Source organism: Macaca mulatta, chromosome 20, assembly GCF_049350105.2.
Source record: "Macaca mulatta isolate MMU2019108-1 chromosome 20, T2T-MMU8v2.0, whole genome shotgun sequence".
In the NCBI taxonomy this organism is placed as follows: Eukaryota; Metazoa; Chordata; class Mammalia; order Primates; family Cercopithecidae; genus Macaca; species Macaca mulatta.
Genome location: NC_133425.1, coordinates 28,472,302 through 28,490,178, shown reverse-complemented (window position 1 = coordinate 28,490,178; position 17,877 = coordinate 28,472,302). Strand labels below are relative to the sequence as shown.

Genomic DNA, 17,877 nt, shown 5'->3' with positions numbered 1-17,877 from the left:
AAAGAGGAGGCCGGGAGAGGAGGCTCACGCCTGTAATCCCAGCACTTCAGGAGACCGAGTCGGGTGGATCACGAGGTCAGGAAATTGAGACCATCCTAGCTAACATGATGAAACCCCGTCTCTACTAAAAATACAAAAAATAAAATTGGCCAGGTGCGGTGGCTCACGCCGCTAATCCCAGCACTTTGGGAGGCCGAGGCGGGCGGATCACAAGGTCAGGAGATCGAGACCATCCTGGCTAACACGGTGAAACCCTATCTCTACTAAAAAATACAAAAAAAATTAGCCGGGCGTGGTGGTGGGCGCCTGCAGTCCCAGCTACTCAGGAGGCTGAGGCAGGAGAATGGCATGAACCCGGGAGGCGGAGCTTGCAGTGAGCCGAGATCGCGCCACTGCACTCCAGCCTGGGCGACAGAGCAAGAGAGCGAGACTCTGTCTCAAAAAAGAAAAAGAAGAGGAAGAAAAAAAGCAACTAAGAAATGTCAAGGGGACCATTTTGGAATCAGAGAAGTCATGCTGACTGAGGCACAGGCTTGGCGTGGGAAAAGTGGATTCCAATATGGTAACTTCTGAAGTTGTCCATGGCAAATATTTCTCTGACGGCAAAGGAAGAGATCCGAACCGGGATTCCCTCATCCATTGAAAAAGTATTAACAAGTATTTATGTATGCCTACGGTGCCAGGCCTTATTCTAACCACTGGGGCTGCAATACTTAAAAAGACAAAGTTGGATCCTCCAAGGATTGTGGTGGGGAAGGCTAACAAAATAACAAAAATATGTAACATTTTTTAAAAAGTGCAATAAAGTTACAAAGCCTAGCCCCAGCTCTGCTTGTTTCCCTAGCTGAAATGGAGGATGGCCGGGTGCGGTGGCTCACACCTGTAATCCCAGCACTTTGGGAGGCCCGAGGCAGGAGGATGGTTTGAGCCCAGGGGTTCGAAGTGACAGTGAGTTATGATAGCCCCACGGACTCCAGCCTGAGCGACAGAGAGAGACCCTGTCTCTAATTTAGGAAAAAGAAAGTTGCCGGGCGCGGTGGCTCAAGCCTGTAATCCCAGCACTTTGGGAGGCCGAGACGGGTGGATCACGAGGTCAGGAGATCGAGACCATCCTGGCTAACACGGTGAAACCCCGTCTCTACTAAAAAATGCAAAAAATTAGCCGGGCGAGGTGGTGGGCGCCTGTAGTCCCAGCTACTCGGGAGGCTGAGGCCGGAGAATGGCGTGAACCCGGAAGGCGGAGCTTGCAGTGAGCTGAGATCCGGCCACTGCACTCCAGCCTGGGCGACAGAGGAGACTCTGTCTCAAAAAAAAAAAAAAAAAAAAGTAAGTTGTGGCCGGGCGCGGTGCCTAACGGCTGTAATCCCAGCACTTTGGGAGGCGAAGGGGGGGCGGGGGCGGATCACCTGAGGTACGCAGTTCGAGACCAGTCTGACCAACAAGAAGAAACCACGTCTCTGTTAAAAATACAAAATTAGCCCGGCGTGGTGGCGCATGCCTGTAACCCCAGCTACTAAGGAGGTTGAGGCAGGAGGATTGCTTGAACCCGGGAGGCGGAGGTTGCGGTGAGCCGAGATCGTGCCATTGCACTCCCGCCTGGGCAAGAGCAAAACTCCGCCTCAAAAAGAAAGAAAGAAAGCTGTTAAAACATTTGTATAAAATGAAAGGGGAGGTGACTGTTCTAGGGTTTCTAACAGCCTCCACATCGCCCAGCAACAGAGCCCACAAAACTGCCCCTGGCCGCCACCGGGATCCTCCAGCTTCTTCCCCATCTGCGGTTGGGGAAGTGGTGCAGCGGTCGCTGCGAAGGAGGGAGAGGAGCGTGTATGACGCCACATCCGGCGCGCGGCGGAACTGGCTTCCCTTTGCTTCCGCGGCGGGGCCGGAAGTAGAAGCGGCGGCGGCGGTGGCTGCGGCCCAAAGCGGAGTGAAAGAGGGAGGCAGGGAGCCGGAGAGCCGGAACCGGAGTCGCAGCGGCGGTAATATTGCCAGACTCCTCTAAGTCACCGTCCTTAGCGCGGGACCGCGGGGTTCGACGGGAGTTAGCGGGGTTGCGGCCGCGCCGTGGGACGCTGGGGGGTCCTAAGGCCGATGTGAGGGGAGGCGGGGGTGGGGGAGCCGGGCCGGCTCTAGAATCGAGTTGTCCGCCCCGCGCCCCGCACGGACACTCTGATCCGCGGGCTCGTCTTGGCCTTTCCCAGGAGACCCCTGTGCGGTGCGGAGGGGGCGGCGGCCCCGACTCTGACCCGCGCCGGGGGTGGGCCATGGCGGAGATCAGCGACCTGGACCGGCAGATCGAGCAGCTGCGTCGCTGCGAGCTCATCAAGGAGAGCGAAGTCAAGGCCCTGTGCGCTAAAGCCAGGTGAGCCCATTGGCCCTGGGGAAGGGAGGCCAAGCCGCCGCCCACGGGTTCTGTCCTGGGGCAAACCCAACTGAGAACTTTGGGCTTGCCTCGCCCTGGAAGCTTTCCCAGAGAGGAGCAGGATGGAACCGCTGCCCTCGAGGAAAATCTAGCCTGCTCGGGGAAGACAGAGCGGATAAAGACACTTAAAGTATTAGACGATGTGTTTCCAGTAGAGTAAGAATGTTACGTAAAGTACTTAGGAAACTCAAGAAAACAAGTCCATCTGTCGGGGGTCGGAAGCTTGTTGGAGGGGGGCCGAACTGTGGGACAGTCCTCGAATAAGGAGGTGGTAAAAGAGCCAAAAATCAAAGATTTAAGACAGGAAAGTTAAAGACCCTGTGATTTATAAAAGTCCTTTAATTACAACAACCCTTAAAGGTTGGTGGTATTGTACTCATTTTACAGGTGAGAACTTTCATGTTAAAAGTTACCCACAAGTAGGGAATGAGGATCGGAAGCCAGCTCTTAGTGTCCCGTCCTTTTTCAGGCCATAATGCAAAAAGGTGTGGAGTTGGATTACTCACGTTCAGGGTGGGAGCCTGAGAAATCGTAGCAAGTAAGCTAGGGTAAAATTAAGCATGATAGGGAGGGAGGCCAGTTCAGAGTTCTGTGGGAAGTAGGATGAAGCAGTGGTTAAGGCTCTGGGTTTTGCAGTGTGAGATGGCTCTAGGTTTGAATCTGAACTCTGCCACTTTCTAGCTGTGTTAGTGATCTTAAGGTGTCTTTATTTGTAAAGCGGAGTTAATAGTACTTAATAAGATGGTTGTGAAGGTTCAGTGAGTTGGTGCTTGAGATGAGGTTAGCACAGTGTCTTGGTACAGCATACGTGCTTGATAATCACCAGGTATTCTATTTCTCTTGGAAGAGGGCAATAATGAGATGGGTTAAAGCCATCAGGGAAGGCTTTTGAGTGGAGGTAGGCCTTGAAGGATGAAGATAATTTGGCTAGCTGATGGAGGCAGGGCCAGTGAGGGAAGGGCATTCCAAGCAGAACGAATGTAACAGTGGAGGCCCTGAGATGTATGGGGAACAGTCAGGGGTTTAATTATTACCTGCCTCCTCTGGGGCACTGTGTGATTGTGGCTTCTACCAGGCTGGAGAATTGTGGCAGAAGAACCCGCAGAATTACCCTATGTTTATTGAACAATAAACATTGGCCTTTATAGGGCCACTGTTGGCCTGGCCCTGTACTGGTAAAAAAACTTTTGTCCATCTCTTCCCCCCAGCAATCCTGTGAGGTTGGAATCATTTGTTCCATTTTATCACACAGGAAGCCATGACTTGTAGAGGTCTGGTGACTTGACTGAGGTCACCCACTGAGGACGTGGCAGAGCTGGGTCCTGAATCTGTGGCCCTCAGGCTCTTTGCTTGGCCCTGCCTCACATAGACTCCCTGCAGCCAGACAGGGCCTGTGAGGGGATGTTGAGCAGGGTCGGCCTCTTTTTCACCACCTGTCTGTGGCTTTTCTCTTTTGCCAGCTCAAGAAAATGTCCCTGACCAGACTAGCCCCACGGTGTTTTTAGTTTTTCCCTCTCCCTCAGTCCTGATTGGCATTTTTAGGAACTTATACCTGTTATTGCGTGGCTCTGTTCTTTAACCCTGAAGTCTTATCTCCGTCACAGGCCCTGAATCAGCGTGGTGGTGATGGTAGGCAAAGCTTGGATAGCATGCTGGAGTTTGCAGACTAGCAGGAAGTTATGTATTCAGTCTCCATGGCTCCTTGCAACAGCCTAAGGAATAGGCAGGGCGGGCTGAGTATTTAGCCCCATTTCATAGCAGAGGAAACTGAGCCTCTGAGTAGATAATGTCTTGTCCAACTCACGCAGCTAGTCGGAGGGGAAGTTAGTTTTGCATCCAGGTCTTTGACTGTGCTCCGTGGTCACTGAGAACCAGGCAGAGGCATTTAGGTTTTGATGTGTGGTGTGAGGCAGCAGGGAGCCATGGAAGACTGAGGGGTGGAGGGTCCTGCCCAGTTGAAACTGAGTGAAACTAGGAGGTACTAGGCCAAGGCTCAGTCTGAAGCAGGGCCAGCTCTGATACCTGGTTATGGCCTCCTGGGGACCCAACAGAGACCCAGGCTGAGGCTGGTAGTGTCAAGAGCACCAGCTTGCCCAGAGGGCACAGAGATGCAGGTGAAACCCGTGGAAACACAGAGGTCCGCAGTGTCTGAGCTGAAATTGCTGCTCCTAGAAATACTAGCACAGAAGAGCTGAGCTTTTGAATCAGGTGGTCTTCAGTATGAATCTTTGCCTTGTCACCTAGAAACAATATGACCCTTGTCAAGTCACTTTCTGATTTTTTGAAATGATAATGACATGCAGTTGAGAGTCCGGGTATCTGGGCACAGGGCCTGCTGCGCTGGTAGCTGTTACTGCAGGCAGGTCATGATAGGGCTGGTGAAGTACTGCAAGTGACAGAACTGGGGCTGGAATCTGGGCCTGATTCCCAGACCATAATGGGGTCGTGCCGGCACTGAGGGGTGCTTTTCCGAGAGCACGGGCCCTGCATGTGACCTCCCTGGGTTTCAGGTTTTCACTCAGGGTCTGTGGAAGGGGCTGGCATAAATTCTTAGGAAATTGGGCTTCTGGGTTCCAATTTAGCCACTCTCCAGCTTGGTAACCTTGACCCTGCCGCTTCAGTTTCTTTTTTTCTTTTTTTTTTTTTTTTTTTTTTTTTTTTTGAGACGGAGTTTCGCTCTTGTCGCCCAGGCTAGAGTGCGATGGTGCGATCTTGGCTCACTGCAACCTCCGCCTCCCAGGTTCAAGTGATTCTCCTACATCAGCCTCCTGAGTAGCTGGGTTTACAGGCACACACCACCATGCCCAGCTAATTTTTGTATTTTTAGTAGAGACGGGGTTTCACCATGTTGGCCAGGACGGTCTCAATCTCTTGACCTCATGATCCACCCACCTTGGCTTCCCAAAGTGCTGGGATTACAGGCGTGAGCCACCGTGCCCAACCTAGCTTCGGTTTCTTTACTGTTATATGAGGCTGAAGAGAACCTCACCAGTCTGTTGGAAAAGTCACTGTGAGCAGTTGATGGGGAAGGATGTTCAGCACAAGAAGCAGTGCAAGTGGGACAGTACAGGTGCTGGTGTGGCCTCTCGGACCACTGCCAGTGCCGCCTCCTTTTCCCAGAAAGCCAGGGAGACCTCCTTCCTGCTGCCTCTGCTATACAGAGCAAGGGGCCTAAGTGAATCCTCCTGTCCACTGAGCTCAGGACACTCATTCTAAGGGAAGAGATTGGCAGAAAGAGGGGGGCCAGGCGAGTTGGGCTCCCACATCAGAATATCTTGATAAAGAATCAGACCCGAGAGCCAGGCTTCCCTGGATCACATCCCACCTGTATTACCGGCACCAAGCCAGCCTCCTCCCATGCTTCAGTGTCTTCATCTGAGTACTGGGAATCATAGTACCTACCTGTCAAGCTCTTAATAACATTCCTGGCACACAGTATGAGCTCAAATGTTCACTGCTGCTGTTACCAGGCAAAATTTGGAAATATAGTATTGCTTAAATTGGGTGTCTATAGGCTGGGTGCAGTGGCTCACGCCTGTAGTCCCAGCACTTTGGGAGGCAGAGGTGGGTGGATCACCTGAGGTCAGGAGTTCGAGACCAGCGTGGACAACATAGTGCAACCCCGTCTCCACTAAAAATACAAAAATCAGCCGGGCCTGGTGGCACACGCCTGTAATCCCAGCTACTTGGGAGGTTGAAGCAGGAGAATCGCTTGAACCCAGGAGGCAGAGGTTGCAGTGAGCAAAGATGGCGCCACAGCACTCTAGACTGGGCAATGGAGCCAGACTCTGTCTCAAAAAAAAAAAAAAATTTTGGGTGTCTTACCTGGCAAAGTGATTTCATCTCCTGCTCACTCAAGTAGAAGTAGACTGCACCGCAAGGAGAAATAGAAAATATTTAAGTCCTCGTAGTCGTAAAGAAATATTGAACACGTGGCAAGAGCATCTCACTTTTTTTTTTTTTTTTTTTTTTTTTTTTGGAGACAGCCTTGCTCTGTCACCCAGGCTGGAGTGCAGTGGCCCGATCTCGGCTCACTGCAACCCCCGCCTACCAGGTTCAAGCAATTCTTCTGCCCCAGTCTCCTGAGTAGCTGGGATTACAAGCATGCACCACCACGCCTGGCTAATTTTTGTATTTTTAGTAGAGATGGGGTTTCACCATGTTGGTCAGGCTGGTCTCGAACTCCTGACCTCGTGATCTGCGCGCCTCGGCCTCCCAAAGTGCTGGGATTACAGGTGTGAGCCACCGCGCCTGGCCAAGAGCGCATCACTTTGAAGGTGCATCCACTGGTGGGCCTGTCCTGGGCACCTACCGTTGTATCTGGATAGCCTGGGAGAAGGGCTCTGTGATTGGCCAAGAGTTACTTAAGCTCTGCTGTGGAGAGGCTGGGGAGACCCGCCTCCCAGGAGTGAGTCCTGGATGCGGAAGAGGGAGCTTAAGGGGGAGTCAGGGCTGGAAAAGTCCCAGCCTGCTCAGAAGGCCTGGAACGCTGGAATAAGAACTTGGACTTTGTCCTTTTGGCAGCAGGGAGCCACGGAAGGGTGTTGCATGCTGGAGGGCTGTGGCCAGCCTGTTCTGGGGAGACTGTATGCTTCACTCCTGCCCCCTGGAGGTTCAAGAACCACCTCATATCCTCCCCTCCCTGCCAAAAAAGGTCAGGAATTGGGCTGGGCTGGCCTGGCTGTGGTGACCCTGGTCTTCTCCTGTCTCCAGAGAGATCTTGGTAGAGGAGAGCAACGTGCAGAGAGTGGACTCGCCAGTCACAGTGAGTACCTGCTGTCCCTGCAGAGCCGGGCCTGGTCTTTTAGGCACATGGACTTTCCTCTTCATCTTGGGGGCTCTATAAGCCCACCCCTAAGCCTCTTTTGTCTGTCCTTTCCCTCATCTTCAAGGGAGCACTGTTACAAGAAGTGGGGGTTGCTGTGCACGGTGGCTCACACCCGTAATCCCAGCACTTTGGGAGGGCAAGATGGGCACATCACTTGATGTCAGGAGTTCAAGACCAGCCTGGCCAACATGGTGAAACCCCGTCTCTACTAAAAATACAAAAATTAACCACCTGTGGTGGCAGGTGCCTGTAATCCCAGCTCCTTGGGAGGCTGAGGCAGAAGAATCGCTTGAACCTGGGAGGTGGAGATTGCAGTGAGCCAAGATCGGGCCACTTCCCTCCAGCCTGGGTGACAGAGGGAGACTGTGTCTCGAGAGAAAGAGAGAGAGACAGAGAGGAAGGAAGGAAGGAAGGAAGGAAGAAAAAAAGGAAAGAAAGAAAAGAAAGAAAAAGAAAAGAAGAGAAGAAAAGAAAAAGGAAAGAAAGAGGGGTGTGGGAAGGGACTTTGGATTTGTTAGTGGAGATTCTTGGCCAGGGCAGAAGGACTCCTATTTGGTGAGTGATTCTGCTCACATGTCTCCAGGGCTCTGTGTTAGTAACTTGATTCTGGGTACTTTGAGGGGAGTGGAGAGAGGAGGGGGCCGGGACATCTACCTGGAAGGACTTAGTTCTAGCTCTTGCCTACAGAATAGTTGGTACTCAGCATGGGACAGCGGGTGTGTTTCTGGAGCAGACTGACTTGGTGTGGGAGAGGAGAATTTTGGCCCTAGGAAGCAGAGGTGTAGCCAAGAGTGATAAAGCTCCCTAAAGCAGTGGGTGTTTGGAGGGTCGTCCCTGGCAACTCCCACTGCTCGAGTTCCAATCCCCCCTTCCTGCTCCCCAGGTGTGCGGTGACATCCATGGACAATTCTATGACCTCAAAGAGCTGTTCAGAGTAAGTGTGTGGCCAGTACTGCGAAATGTAACGGGGATGACTAGAAGACCCCTTTAATCGAGGGTGAGAGCCTTAATTTGAGGGTGTGGAGTGGGGGCAAGAGGCCCCGAGTTAGATGGGCAGTTGTGGAAGAAGGGCCTCTGCTGGACAGAAACAGGTAGGGGGTAGGGGACTGTTTAGGACAGGGCAAAACTTTCTACTTCCCCACAGGTGGGTGGCGATGTCCCTGAGACCAACTACCTCTTCATGGGGGACTTTGTGGACCGTGGTTTCTACAGTGTCGAAACGTTCCTCCTGCTGCTGGCACTTAAGGTGGTAGTCCCCGGCTTCTGCACCCCCAACCTGGGCCACCTCGGGTCGGGCCTGTCTTAGTCCATTCTACCCTCATCTCCTACTGTGGCCAGCCCCACCTGGGAGCTGTGTCACTGATGATGGACCGATCCTGCTTTTGGGGGTGGTCAGAGACTCAGGGGTGGTGGTGGTGAGGCCAGTGGGGCAGCATTCTGGGAGGGGCAGAGGCTCACTGTTGCGAATGTGGCAGGTCATTGATGCCACTGGTGGGAGAGGCAGTGTGGGGCCAGATGACAAAGGGCCTGGGTGCCTTGCTTAGGGACCCGGTCTGTGTCTGGCAGGTGAAAGAAGAGCCATTAGGTTCATAGTTGATGGGGATGGGTCAGGTTTACATTCTCTGGAGGGGTCCTGCAGGCCTGGGAGGTGGCTGATGCCACACGATCAGGTGAGAGGTTCCAGGAGTGTGCTGGGCAGTGGTTGTGAGGATGGCATGAGGAGGTCAGAGAGGGATGTGTGGAGAGACCGTCTAGGAGCCAGCCCCGGCTTGGTGGCCACCCCCAGGTTCGCTATCCTGACCGCATCACGCTCATCCGGGGCAACCATGAGAGTCGCCAGATCACGCAGGTCTACGGATTCTACGATGAGTGCCTGCGCAAGTACGGCTCGGTGACTGTGTGGCGCTACTGCACCGAGATCTTCGACTACCTCAGCCTGTCAGCCATCATCGATGGCAAGGTAGGCCAGCTCAGGGCTCCATGGGACGGGGAGAGGAGGGGGGCTCCAGGCCTCAGCCCCGCCCTCTTTCCTTGCTGTCCCCTGTAGATCTTCTGTGTGCACGGGGGTCTCTCCCCCTCCATCCAGACCCTGGATCAGATTCGGACAATTGACCGAAAGCAAGAGGTGCCTCATGATGGGCCCATGTGTGACCTCCTCTGGTCTGACCCAGAAGGTGAGGGCATGTGGGCAGGGGCAGACAGGGACAGCCAGGAGGGGTTGGGAAAGAGAGGGAGCAGGGCTGGCCTTCACTGGCATCTGTCCTCCACCTACCAAATGGCTGGAACCCTGGAGGTTGAGCAGGGAGGCCTGCATGACAGATGCTTTGAACGCACAGTGGCTTGGGGCATGGCTCAGAGGGCTGTAGTGGACAACTAAGTCATTGCTCCCTGAAATGAAGGGATCTTGGAACATGACAGCAGCTTCTTCAGAGGTCAGAACCCCAGAATGATAGCCCCCTGAGACCCCTCTTTTTGTGGGTTCTCCACTAGTGTAGAGCAGAGCTGAGATTTAAAGTCAGGTCTTCTGAGGACCAGCCAGAGTTCTTGTTGTCACACATACACACAGGCACACACGCGCACACACACACTCTCTGTCTGCTCCATCATAGCCACACGCACGTGAGGCCTCTGCTCCACAGCCACACACACACAGACACACGCACACATGCAGCCACTGCTCCACAGCCACTCCCGACCGCTCTGTGACAGCACTGGGTGCCCTTCTGTCTTTGGGAGCACCCCTTTCACTCCTGTGTACTGTTTGGCCAGGGATTATATGATCACTGTCATTATGAGGAGGTCCCAGCCATTGGGCATTCTTTCTCCTCTGGAGCTCATCTGCCCCTACATTTGCTGTCCTGGTCCCCACCATCCCACAGACCATATTCAGGCCCCATGCTCTGGTCCCATGGGCCTCTGGTGGACTTGGGGAGGGGCCAGGCTGCTCACCCTCAAGGGGCAGTGCTGGCAGCCGGAGAAGCCTGAGGATATCCCTCTGCATCCCTCCCTTGCCCCATCAGACACCACAGGCTGGGGCGTGAGCCCCCGAGGGGCTGGCTACCTATTTGGCAGTGACGTGGTGGCCCAGTTCAATGCAGCCAACGACATTGACATGATCTGCCGTGCCCACCAACTGGTGATGGAAGGTTACAAGTGGCACTTCAATGAGACCGTGCTCACTGTGTGGTCGGCACCCAACTACTGCTACCGGTGAGCCAGCTGGGCCGGGCTGGGAGGGGCGGGCATCTGAGCCGAGCTGCTTCTGACCCTGCTGCCCCGCCTTCCAGCTGTGGAAATGTGGCAGCCATCTTGGAGCTGGACGAGCATCTCCAGAAAGATTTCATCATCTTTGAGGCCGCTCCCCAAGAGACACGGGGCATCCCCTCCAAGAAGCCCGTGGCTGACTACTTCCTGTGACCCCCCCGGCCCCTGCCCCTACAGCCCTTCTGGCCCTCGGACCACTGTGACTCTGCCTTCTTCCTCAGACGGAGGCTGGGCGTTGTGGGGGGAGCTGTCCCGGCTCTGCTCTTCCCCAAGAGGGTGCTTCGAGGGTGAGGACTTCTCTGGAGAGGCCTGGAGACCCAGCTCCATGTTCCTCCTCTCCTCTCTCCCCACTTGAACCATGAAGTTTCCAATAATTTTTTTTTCTTTTTTTCCTTCTTTTTTCTGTTTGTTTTTAGATAAAAATTTTGAGAAAAAAAAAGAAAAAAAAAATTCTAATAAAAGAAGAAAAATGGTCTTTGGGTTTTTGCCAGACTTGGTTGGGAATGCATAGGGTTGCTGGCCTGGGACCTGGGGTGGACCTCAGGGCCTTGACTGCTTCAGGGCCCCGACCTGCCAGGATGGCCAGGCTCAGGCCAGTCAGCTTGCCCAGGGCCTCCAGGGGCCGCTGCCCGCTGGCTTCCCCAGTGCTAGGGAGAGGGCTCTGTTCTCATGCAGCCTTATTAACAGCATCACGAGATTCTGATTTCTCCACTTTCCTGAAGAGATGGGCCTAGAGAGCTGGTAGATTTCGTGCTAGGTCAGGCAGCTGGAAACACAGGTTTAGATCTGGGTCTGGGTCTCCCAGCAAAGCCTTTGCTCACCCAGCCCCGCCCAGGGCCAAACACAGGAGCTTCAGTGTTTCCTGAGCATGGATGGCTTTTGAGTTTTATTAACAAAAATACTCTGGTCCCAGAACAACAGACTGGTGTGGCCTGCACTAGTGGTGTGGGGGTGGGGATTGAGCCCCCCCAAGGGCTCACAGGGGGACCCGGTAGGTGGGGATACTGGTCTGTAGCCCCATTTGGCCAGGCAGAGCCCCTTCCATTCACACGGAGGTGAGAGCCGGGAAGGGGAAGCCGGCCCCAGCTGGACTCCCAGCAGCCTTGGTTGGGCTTTGAAGCCAGAGCGGGGTGGGAGTGAAATCAAGGTGTGAAGTTGTGGGGGGGGGTGGGCAGGCCCAAGGCAGCCATTTGGTGTGGGGGATGGGGCTGGTGGAGGTGAGGGGGCTCCAGGGCTGGGGGAAGGGAGCAGGAGGTTTGTGATGGAGGCAGAGGGGCCCAGCAATGGCTCAGTACATGGGTTTGGAGCCCACATCCAGATAGCCCCCAGGCCCGGGGTATGGTAAAGGGAAGGGGCCCCCTTGGAGAAAGTGCGGGGCAAAGGGTGCCGCGGGTGGAGCCGCTGGGTACCCGGAGCCCCCTGGCCCGGGTGGCAGCTCCAGAAATGCAGCCGAGTAGGGGCCTGAGCGCCCAGAGTCTGGAGCCTCCGGGAAGCTGGGGCTCCTGACATGGGAGAGAAGGATGTCAGAGCAGTGCCGAGGGTCCCGCAGCCCCGCCTGGTCCCCTGTCCCACTCACCTGGTGGGAAGGTGACTGGGGGCCCCGTGGAAAGCCGCAGGATGCATGAGGTAAGCCTCGGCACTGGGGCCACCACACGGAGGTGCCAGGGCAGTGGTGACTTCCCCGGGGGCTGAGGCCTGTTCTGGGTCTGATTCATGAATGTCTCCACCCAGAGTGGAGTCGCAGGGACCACCTGGTGCGTCCGGGGAGAGGGAAGGGAGAGGTTGGGCTAGGGAGGATCCGTGTCTCAGGCCTGGCCCCATCGCCATTGGGACTATACTCACCTCCGCTCCCATAGGCCTCTGTGGCTGCTGGCTCTGGGCCCCGCAGTTTCCTCTTCACACGGGCATCTCGCTCCCTGGGAAACAGTGGTGGTGGTGATGATGATGACGGTGATGGCCATGGTGATGGTAATAACAGTACTTACCCAGTGCCAGGCATTTCACCCTCCCAGGGACCCTGTCGGGTAGGGGCCATCATTATACCCATTTTACAGATGAAACTGAAGGCCAGAAAATTAAATAACTAGAAAGTGGCAGAGCTGGAATTTTGTCCCTGCTCAAGCTTGTCCATGCTTTACTATTGTGTTTAGTATCAATGGAAACTCCTTCCCAGAGGCAAGGCCAGGGCACGGTCTCACCTAGCTCATCCTTCTGCCCCATCTCCACTCTGAGCCTCTCTCTGGAATCCTCTTCTGTCCCCTCTTCACCTGCTGAACCCATCCTTTTTCTTTTCTTTTTTTTTTTTTTTTTTGAGACGGAGTCTCGCTCTGTCACCCAGGCTGGAGTGCAGTGGCTGGATCTCAGCTCACTGCAAGCTCCGCCTCCCGGGTTCACGCCATTCTCCTGCCTCAGCCTCCCGAGTAGCTGGGACTACAGGCGCCTGCCACCTCGCCCGGCTAAGTTTTTGTATTTTTAGTAGAGACGGGGTTTCACTGTGTTAGCCAGGATGGTCTCGATCTCCTGACCTCGTGATCCGCCCGTCTCGGCCTCCCAAAGTGCTGGGATTACAGGCTTGAGCCACCTCGCCCGGCCCCTTTTTCTTTTCATTTTTAAAATTTGAGATGCAGTCTTGCTATGTTGCCCAGGCTGGAGTGCAGTCTGGAGTGCAGTGACATGGTCACAGCTCACTGCATCCTCCGACTCCTGGGCTCAAGTGATCTTTCCATCTCAGCCTCCTAAAGTGCTGTGACTACAGGCATGAGCCACCAAACCTATCCTTGCCTTAGTGCTAGCGCAAGTTCCTCAAGGAAGTCCTCCCTGATCTCCGAGAGCACACACCCCTCCCTCATAACATCTGTCACAGTTATGAGACAGTTAAATGCAAATGCTTTTGCATTTGATGGAGTGACTCCTTGGTTCATGTCTGTCTCTTCTGACAAACTGGAAGCTCCTTGAGGGCAGGGGCCAGCTCCGAGGGGCTACACTTGGAACAGTTCCCACGGCCTTATGGAACCTTTACTGTCCAAGATAACCTGGCTTCCCCTCCCCTGCCTGACTCCTACTCACTCCACTGCAGCCACGCCACAGGCACAGCCCCACCTCAGGGCCTTTGCACGTGCTGTTCCCACTCCCTAGTGTGCTTTGCCAGATGCCCACCCGGCTCCCTCCCATACTTCCTTCAGCTCTTTCTCAAGTGTCTTCTTCCTGCCGAGGCCTTTTCAGGCCTCTTATCTAATAGCTCACCCCAGTCCTTCCTATCCTTTCCTGTTTATTTCTCTTCTCCTTTTTTCCTTTTTTTTTTTTTTGTGACAGAGTTTTCTTTCTTTCTTTCTTTTTTGATACGAAGTTTTACTCTTGTTGCCTAGGCTGGAATGCAATGGCACGATCTCGACTCACTGCAACCTCCACCTCCTGGGTTCAGGAGATTCTCCTGCCTCAGCCTCCCGAGTAGTTGGGATTACAGGCGCGTGCCACCATGCTTGGCTAATTTTTGTATTTTTAGTAGAAACAGGGTTTCACTGTGTTGGCAGGCTGGTCTCAAACTTCTGACCTCAGGTGATCTGCCCGCCTCAGCCTCCCAGAGTGCTGGGATTACAGAAGCAAGCCACCGCACCTGGTCTCTCTTCTCTTTAGAATGGCTTCCTAACAGATGGCATTTTATTTATTTCTCTTGTCTGCTTGTCTGCTGTCCCCACTAGAAATCAGTTCCATCAGGGCTGGGGCTTTGGTTTACTTTGTTTGATTTATCTCCAGTGCCTGGAACTGTCCCTGGCACATAGCAGGTACTATATAAGTATTTGCTGAGTCAGTGAATGAATGTTTTTACTTACCACTGTATTCCTGATGTCCAGCACGGTGCCTGGCACACAGTGAGTGATTAATAAACATTTGTTGAATGCATGAACGAATGAATGAACAACTCCCACCTCTTACAGTTTCTGCCGTTCTCCCGGAAGCCTTTGGCAAAGGGATTGGCTGCAATCTTCAGTTGTGTGATCTGGGGACACACATCCAGGGTCAAAGCAACTGTGGACTGGGCAGGGCGCCACCACCCCCTCAAGCAGGGGCACTCACCCGTGGGTTCTGGTAGGCCGTCACGGAGATGAATGTGGTCTCCGGAAAGCGAAAGGAAGCCATGCCCCCCCAGTGCTGGCTGCAGAGCTGAGCTGCCCGAACTAGGTGTATGCGGGGTTGGTACTTGTGCATGGAGTGCAGGATCAGCTGGGAGGGAGGAAATGGGAGTGATTCCCTGCCCTGTGCCCCAGCCTTGGCCTCCCTTCTAGCACCCCCCAACCCTATCCTAGAGTCCCAGCCTGGGCCTCACGTGGCCGTGGGGGTCCAGCGTGCTGTTGGTGAGCTTGACACGATGGAAAGACACAGGCTGCCTCATCCAATGTGCACCAGTGGCTGGAGAGTCGGGGTGAATGTAGACACGGTCGGGTAGGCGGGGCTCTGCCTTGCCGCTGGGCTCCCACCGCCGGCCCTGCCAGCGATAGCGAGCCCCGTCCACCGGAACCACGTCCAGAAGAAACAAGTAACGGGCCTCGGGGTCCAGGCCAGTGACTGACACTCGGCAGGCAGGGAACATGCGCCTGTGCAAGGGAGGGGACAGGAGAGGCCTGGTGCTACCCACTGGCCAGGGGTGGGCCCAGCACCAGTAACGGGACATAGCAGCAGGCTCCCCAGAGCTGTCAGAGAAACATCAAGGGAGGTGGAATTAGAACCCAGAGGGCAGGCCGGAGGCTGTGGCTCACACCTCTAATCCCAATACTTCGGGAGGCCAAGGTGGGAGGATCTCTTGAGTCCAGGAATTCAAGACCAGCTTGGGCAACACAGAAAGACCCCATCTCTACAAAAAATTAAAAAGTTAGCCAGGCATGGTGGTGCACACTGATAGTCCCAGTTACTATAGAGGCTGAGGCAGGAGGGTCACTTGAGCCTGGGAGGTCAAGACTACAGTGAGCCACAATTGCACCACTGCACTCCAGCCTGGGCAACAGGGCAAGACCCTGTCTCTGAAAAAGGAAAAAGGGCCAGGTGCAGTGGTTCACGCCTGTAATCCCAGCACTTTAGGAAGCTGAGGCGAGATCATGAGGTCAGAAATTTGAGACCCAGCCTGGCTAATATGGTGAAACACTGTCTCTACTAAAAATAAAAAAATTAGCCAGGTGTGGTGGTGTGTGCCTGTAGTCCCAGCTACTCGGGAGGCTGAGGCAGGAGAATCGCTTGAATCCAGGAAGCAGAGGTTGTGGTGAGCTGACGAGATAGCGCCACTGCACTCCAGCCTGGGCAACAGAGCGAGACTCCATCTCAAAAAATAAAAATAAAAAAAAGAACCCAGAGGGCAGAATCTTAGATCTGGAAGGTTTTCTTGTCTCATTTTACATTTGGGGAAACAGGACAGACAGGTTAAGCGATCTGTCACACAGCAGGTTAGGAACAGAGCCATGACTCCTACCCCTCAAAGCGTATTTGCAGAAGCAGGGGTGACTAACTTTCTTGCTAGGAGCTTCCTGTCCCCACCCTCCTCTCCTCCCCTGATGTCCAGCACCAGAATCTGCAGCTTTTAGATGAATTTGCTTTAGAAAAAATATACCCTGCCTGCAGTAGGGCTGAGGACTTTCCACGCTAGGGCTTGAGCTCCTGCCCTAAAGACCTCGTCACAGGCCACACACTGACCATGTCCCTGCCTCTAGGGTGACCCTGGACCTAGATATACTGAGTCCTATTCAAGCTGCATACTGATCCCCAGTCCTGGTCAGATTTCCCTGATGCTGGTCACTGGGCTGGCCCTTGACCCCCTGTCCTTGTCTGGACACTGGTCTAGGCCACACACTAACCTATAACCCAGCAGGACTTCCTGACCCTGCCCCAGACTGACCCATAACCCTTGCCATAGATTGGTCCCTAAACTCAGCCACAGACTCCACAGACTAGCCCTTAGCCCTTGTCACAGAATGACTCCTGATTCCAACCACAGAGTAACCCCTGTCCCAGGCCATAGTCAAATTCTAAGCCTAGGCAGAACTCTAGCCCCTAGGGAACCTCCCAGACCTAGCCCCTCCTCAGGGACTCTGCTTTTCCCAGGAGACCCCCACCAGAAACACGGACCCTGACCAGCCCCTCACCTCCCAGCTTTGGTGATGATCATTTCTGTTCCCACAGAGCTGAACTCCTTCCATAGCTCCCGGTTCTCCAGGCTCAGGCTGACCCCAGGGAGGGAATGGAGGGCCTCTGGAGCTGATGGGGCCGGCTCAGTGCCCATGGCAGGGGGCAGAAGGGGCAGAGGTGGGTGTGCGGCCAGGGTGCGGGGAGCAGCCTCCATCCCGGAGAGGAAGCAATCCAGTTTGGGAGTGTCCAGGTCTGGAAGCCGGGGAAAAATGAGGAGCCAGCCAAGGGCCCCAGCCTCCCTATTCTCCTACCCAGGAGCTGGTCCCAACGCTCACCGGGGTAGCGGTAGCCCTCTGCTAGGCCGGGTGGGAAGCTGGAGTCGGCCCCAGGTTGGGCGGGCCCCAGGCGGTAGCCGGCCCCCAGGGACGGGTACAATTCTCGTGGATGGTACATGTTGTAGTTCCGTCTGGCCTCAGGTCTCGCTGCCTAGAGCCCCCGGTGCTGCGAGATGCCCCCTTTATAGCTCACAGCTCAGCCCCTTCCAGACCCAGGATCACAGCCCCTCCCCTCTTTGGGGCCCTGGATTTGGGCTGGGGTGGAGACCCCTGGGGCCTCGAAGGGGTCCGAGCAGGGGCCGGATACCTGGGTACGGTCCCCTCCTTCCCTCCCTCCCCACCCCGGGCGGCTTCATTAGCCTCGACCCCCTGCCCCCTCATTACATAATTAACTCCTCGGCTTGATTGATCCCCGGGGCTCGGACAGGGACGCAGTTTGGCGCTTCCGGCCAGCTGGTCCCCGTTCCCACGGGGGGGAGCCCCAGCTAGGGATAAGCTGGGGGGCGGGGCATGGAGCCTGGACGGAGCCTGGAGTCCCGGGACACACCTTGGCGCCCCCGACCTTCTGGCAGGTGACCGCCCTCCGTCCCCCTTCACTTGGAGGCCGGGCCCTGGAGGGAAGCAGCATGACCAGAGGGAAAGTGCAGGCTGGAGGGATGCGGCCTGAGCTGATTTCACAGGGCACTCGGGGTCGCGAGGAGGCCGCAGCCCAGTCCCGAGCACCGTAGTCCTCCCTGGTCCCCATGCTTTAAAAAAAACCTCCACCCTGAGCCAAGCCTCCAAGGTTCGGAGGCGCGCACAGTCCGACAGCTTCTGACGCCTCGCGGCAGGGTTTCCCAAAAGGTCCCACGCTGGGGAACCCTCGGAACTACACTTCCCGGCAGGCCCAGCGTTGAGGCGCGCCCGAAGGAGCCGGA

General features: G+C 55.1%; 2 protein-coding genes across 9 annotated transcripts; one reads left to right on the top strand and one right to left on the bottom strand.

Annotated features, from left to right (window-relative positions):
• Positions 1-1,861: 1,861 nt before the first annotated feature.
• PPP4C (protein phosphatase 4 catalytic subunit) lies at positions 1,862-10,989 on the top strand. 5 transcript variants are annotated; one of them, XM_028840516.2, is made up of 9 exons: positions 1,862-1,979; positions 2,202-2,362; positions 7,077-7,187; positions 8,134-8,184; positions 8,395-8,496; positions 9,037-9,210; positions 9,298-9,424; positions 10,271-10,460; positions 10,538-10,989. In XM_028840516.2, the coding sequence occupies exons 5-9, from the start codon at positions 8,431-8,433 to the stop codon at positions 10,665-10,667; spliced, it is 687 nt and encodes a 228-aa protein (XP_028696349.1). In that variant the 5' UTR covers positions 1,862-1,979; positions 2,202-2,362; positions 7,077-7,187; positions 8,134-8,184; positions 8,395-8,430; the 3' UTR covers positions 10,668-10,989. The 5 variants fall into 5 exon arrangements, with proteins under 5 accessions (XP_028696349.1, XP_077839957.1, XP_077839956.1 ...); XM_077983831.1 differs by having other exon boundaries at positions 6,947-7,187; NM_001261762.2 differs by having other exon boundaries at positions 1,941-1,979; positions 7,136-7,187; positions 10,538-10,876.
• A 383-nt stretch (positions 10,990-11,372) lies between these two features.
• TBX6 (T-box transcription factor 6) lies at positions 11,373-17,834 on the bottom strand. Of its 4 annotated transcripts, none has more exons than XM_028840862.2 (9): positions 17,508-17,834; positions 16,961-17,126; positions 16,643-16,877; positions 14,839-15,106; positions 14,589-14,735; positions 14,441-14,511; positions 12,357-12,430; positions 12,091-12,265; positions 11,373-12,016 (listed from the first exon to the last, which is right to left on the bottom strand). In XM_028840862.2, exons 2-9 carry the CDS (start codon positions 17,076-17,078, stop codon positions 11,803-11,805), a joined length of 1,302 nt encoding a protein of 433 aa, XP_028696695.1. In that variant the 5' UTR covers positions 17,079-17,126; positions 17,508-17,834; the 3' UTR covers positions 11,373-11,802. The 4 variants fall into 4 exon arrangements, with proteins under 4 accessions (XP_028696695.1, XP_077841963.1, XP_077841964.1 ...); XM_077985837.1 differs by having other exon boundaries at positions 14,839-15,202; positions 17,508-17,828; XM_077985838.1 differs by having other exon boundaries at positions 12,091-12,301; positions 17,508-17,828.
• Positions 17,835-17,877: the final 43 nt, after the last annotated feature.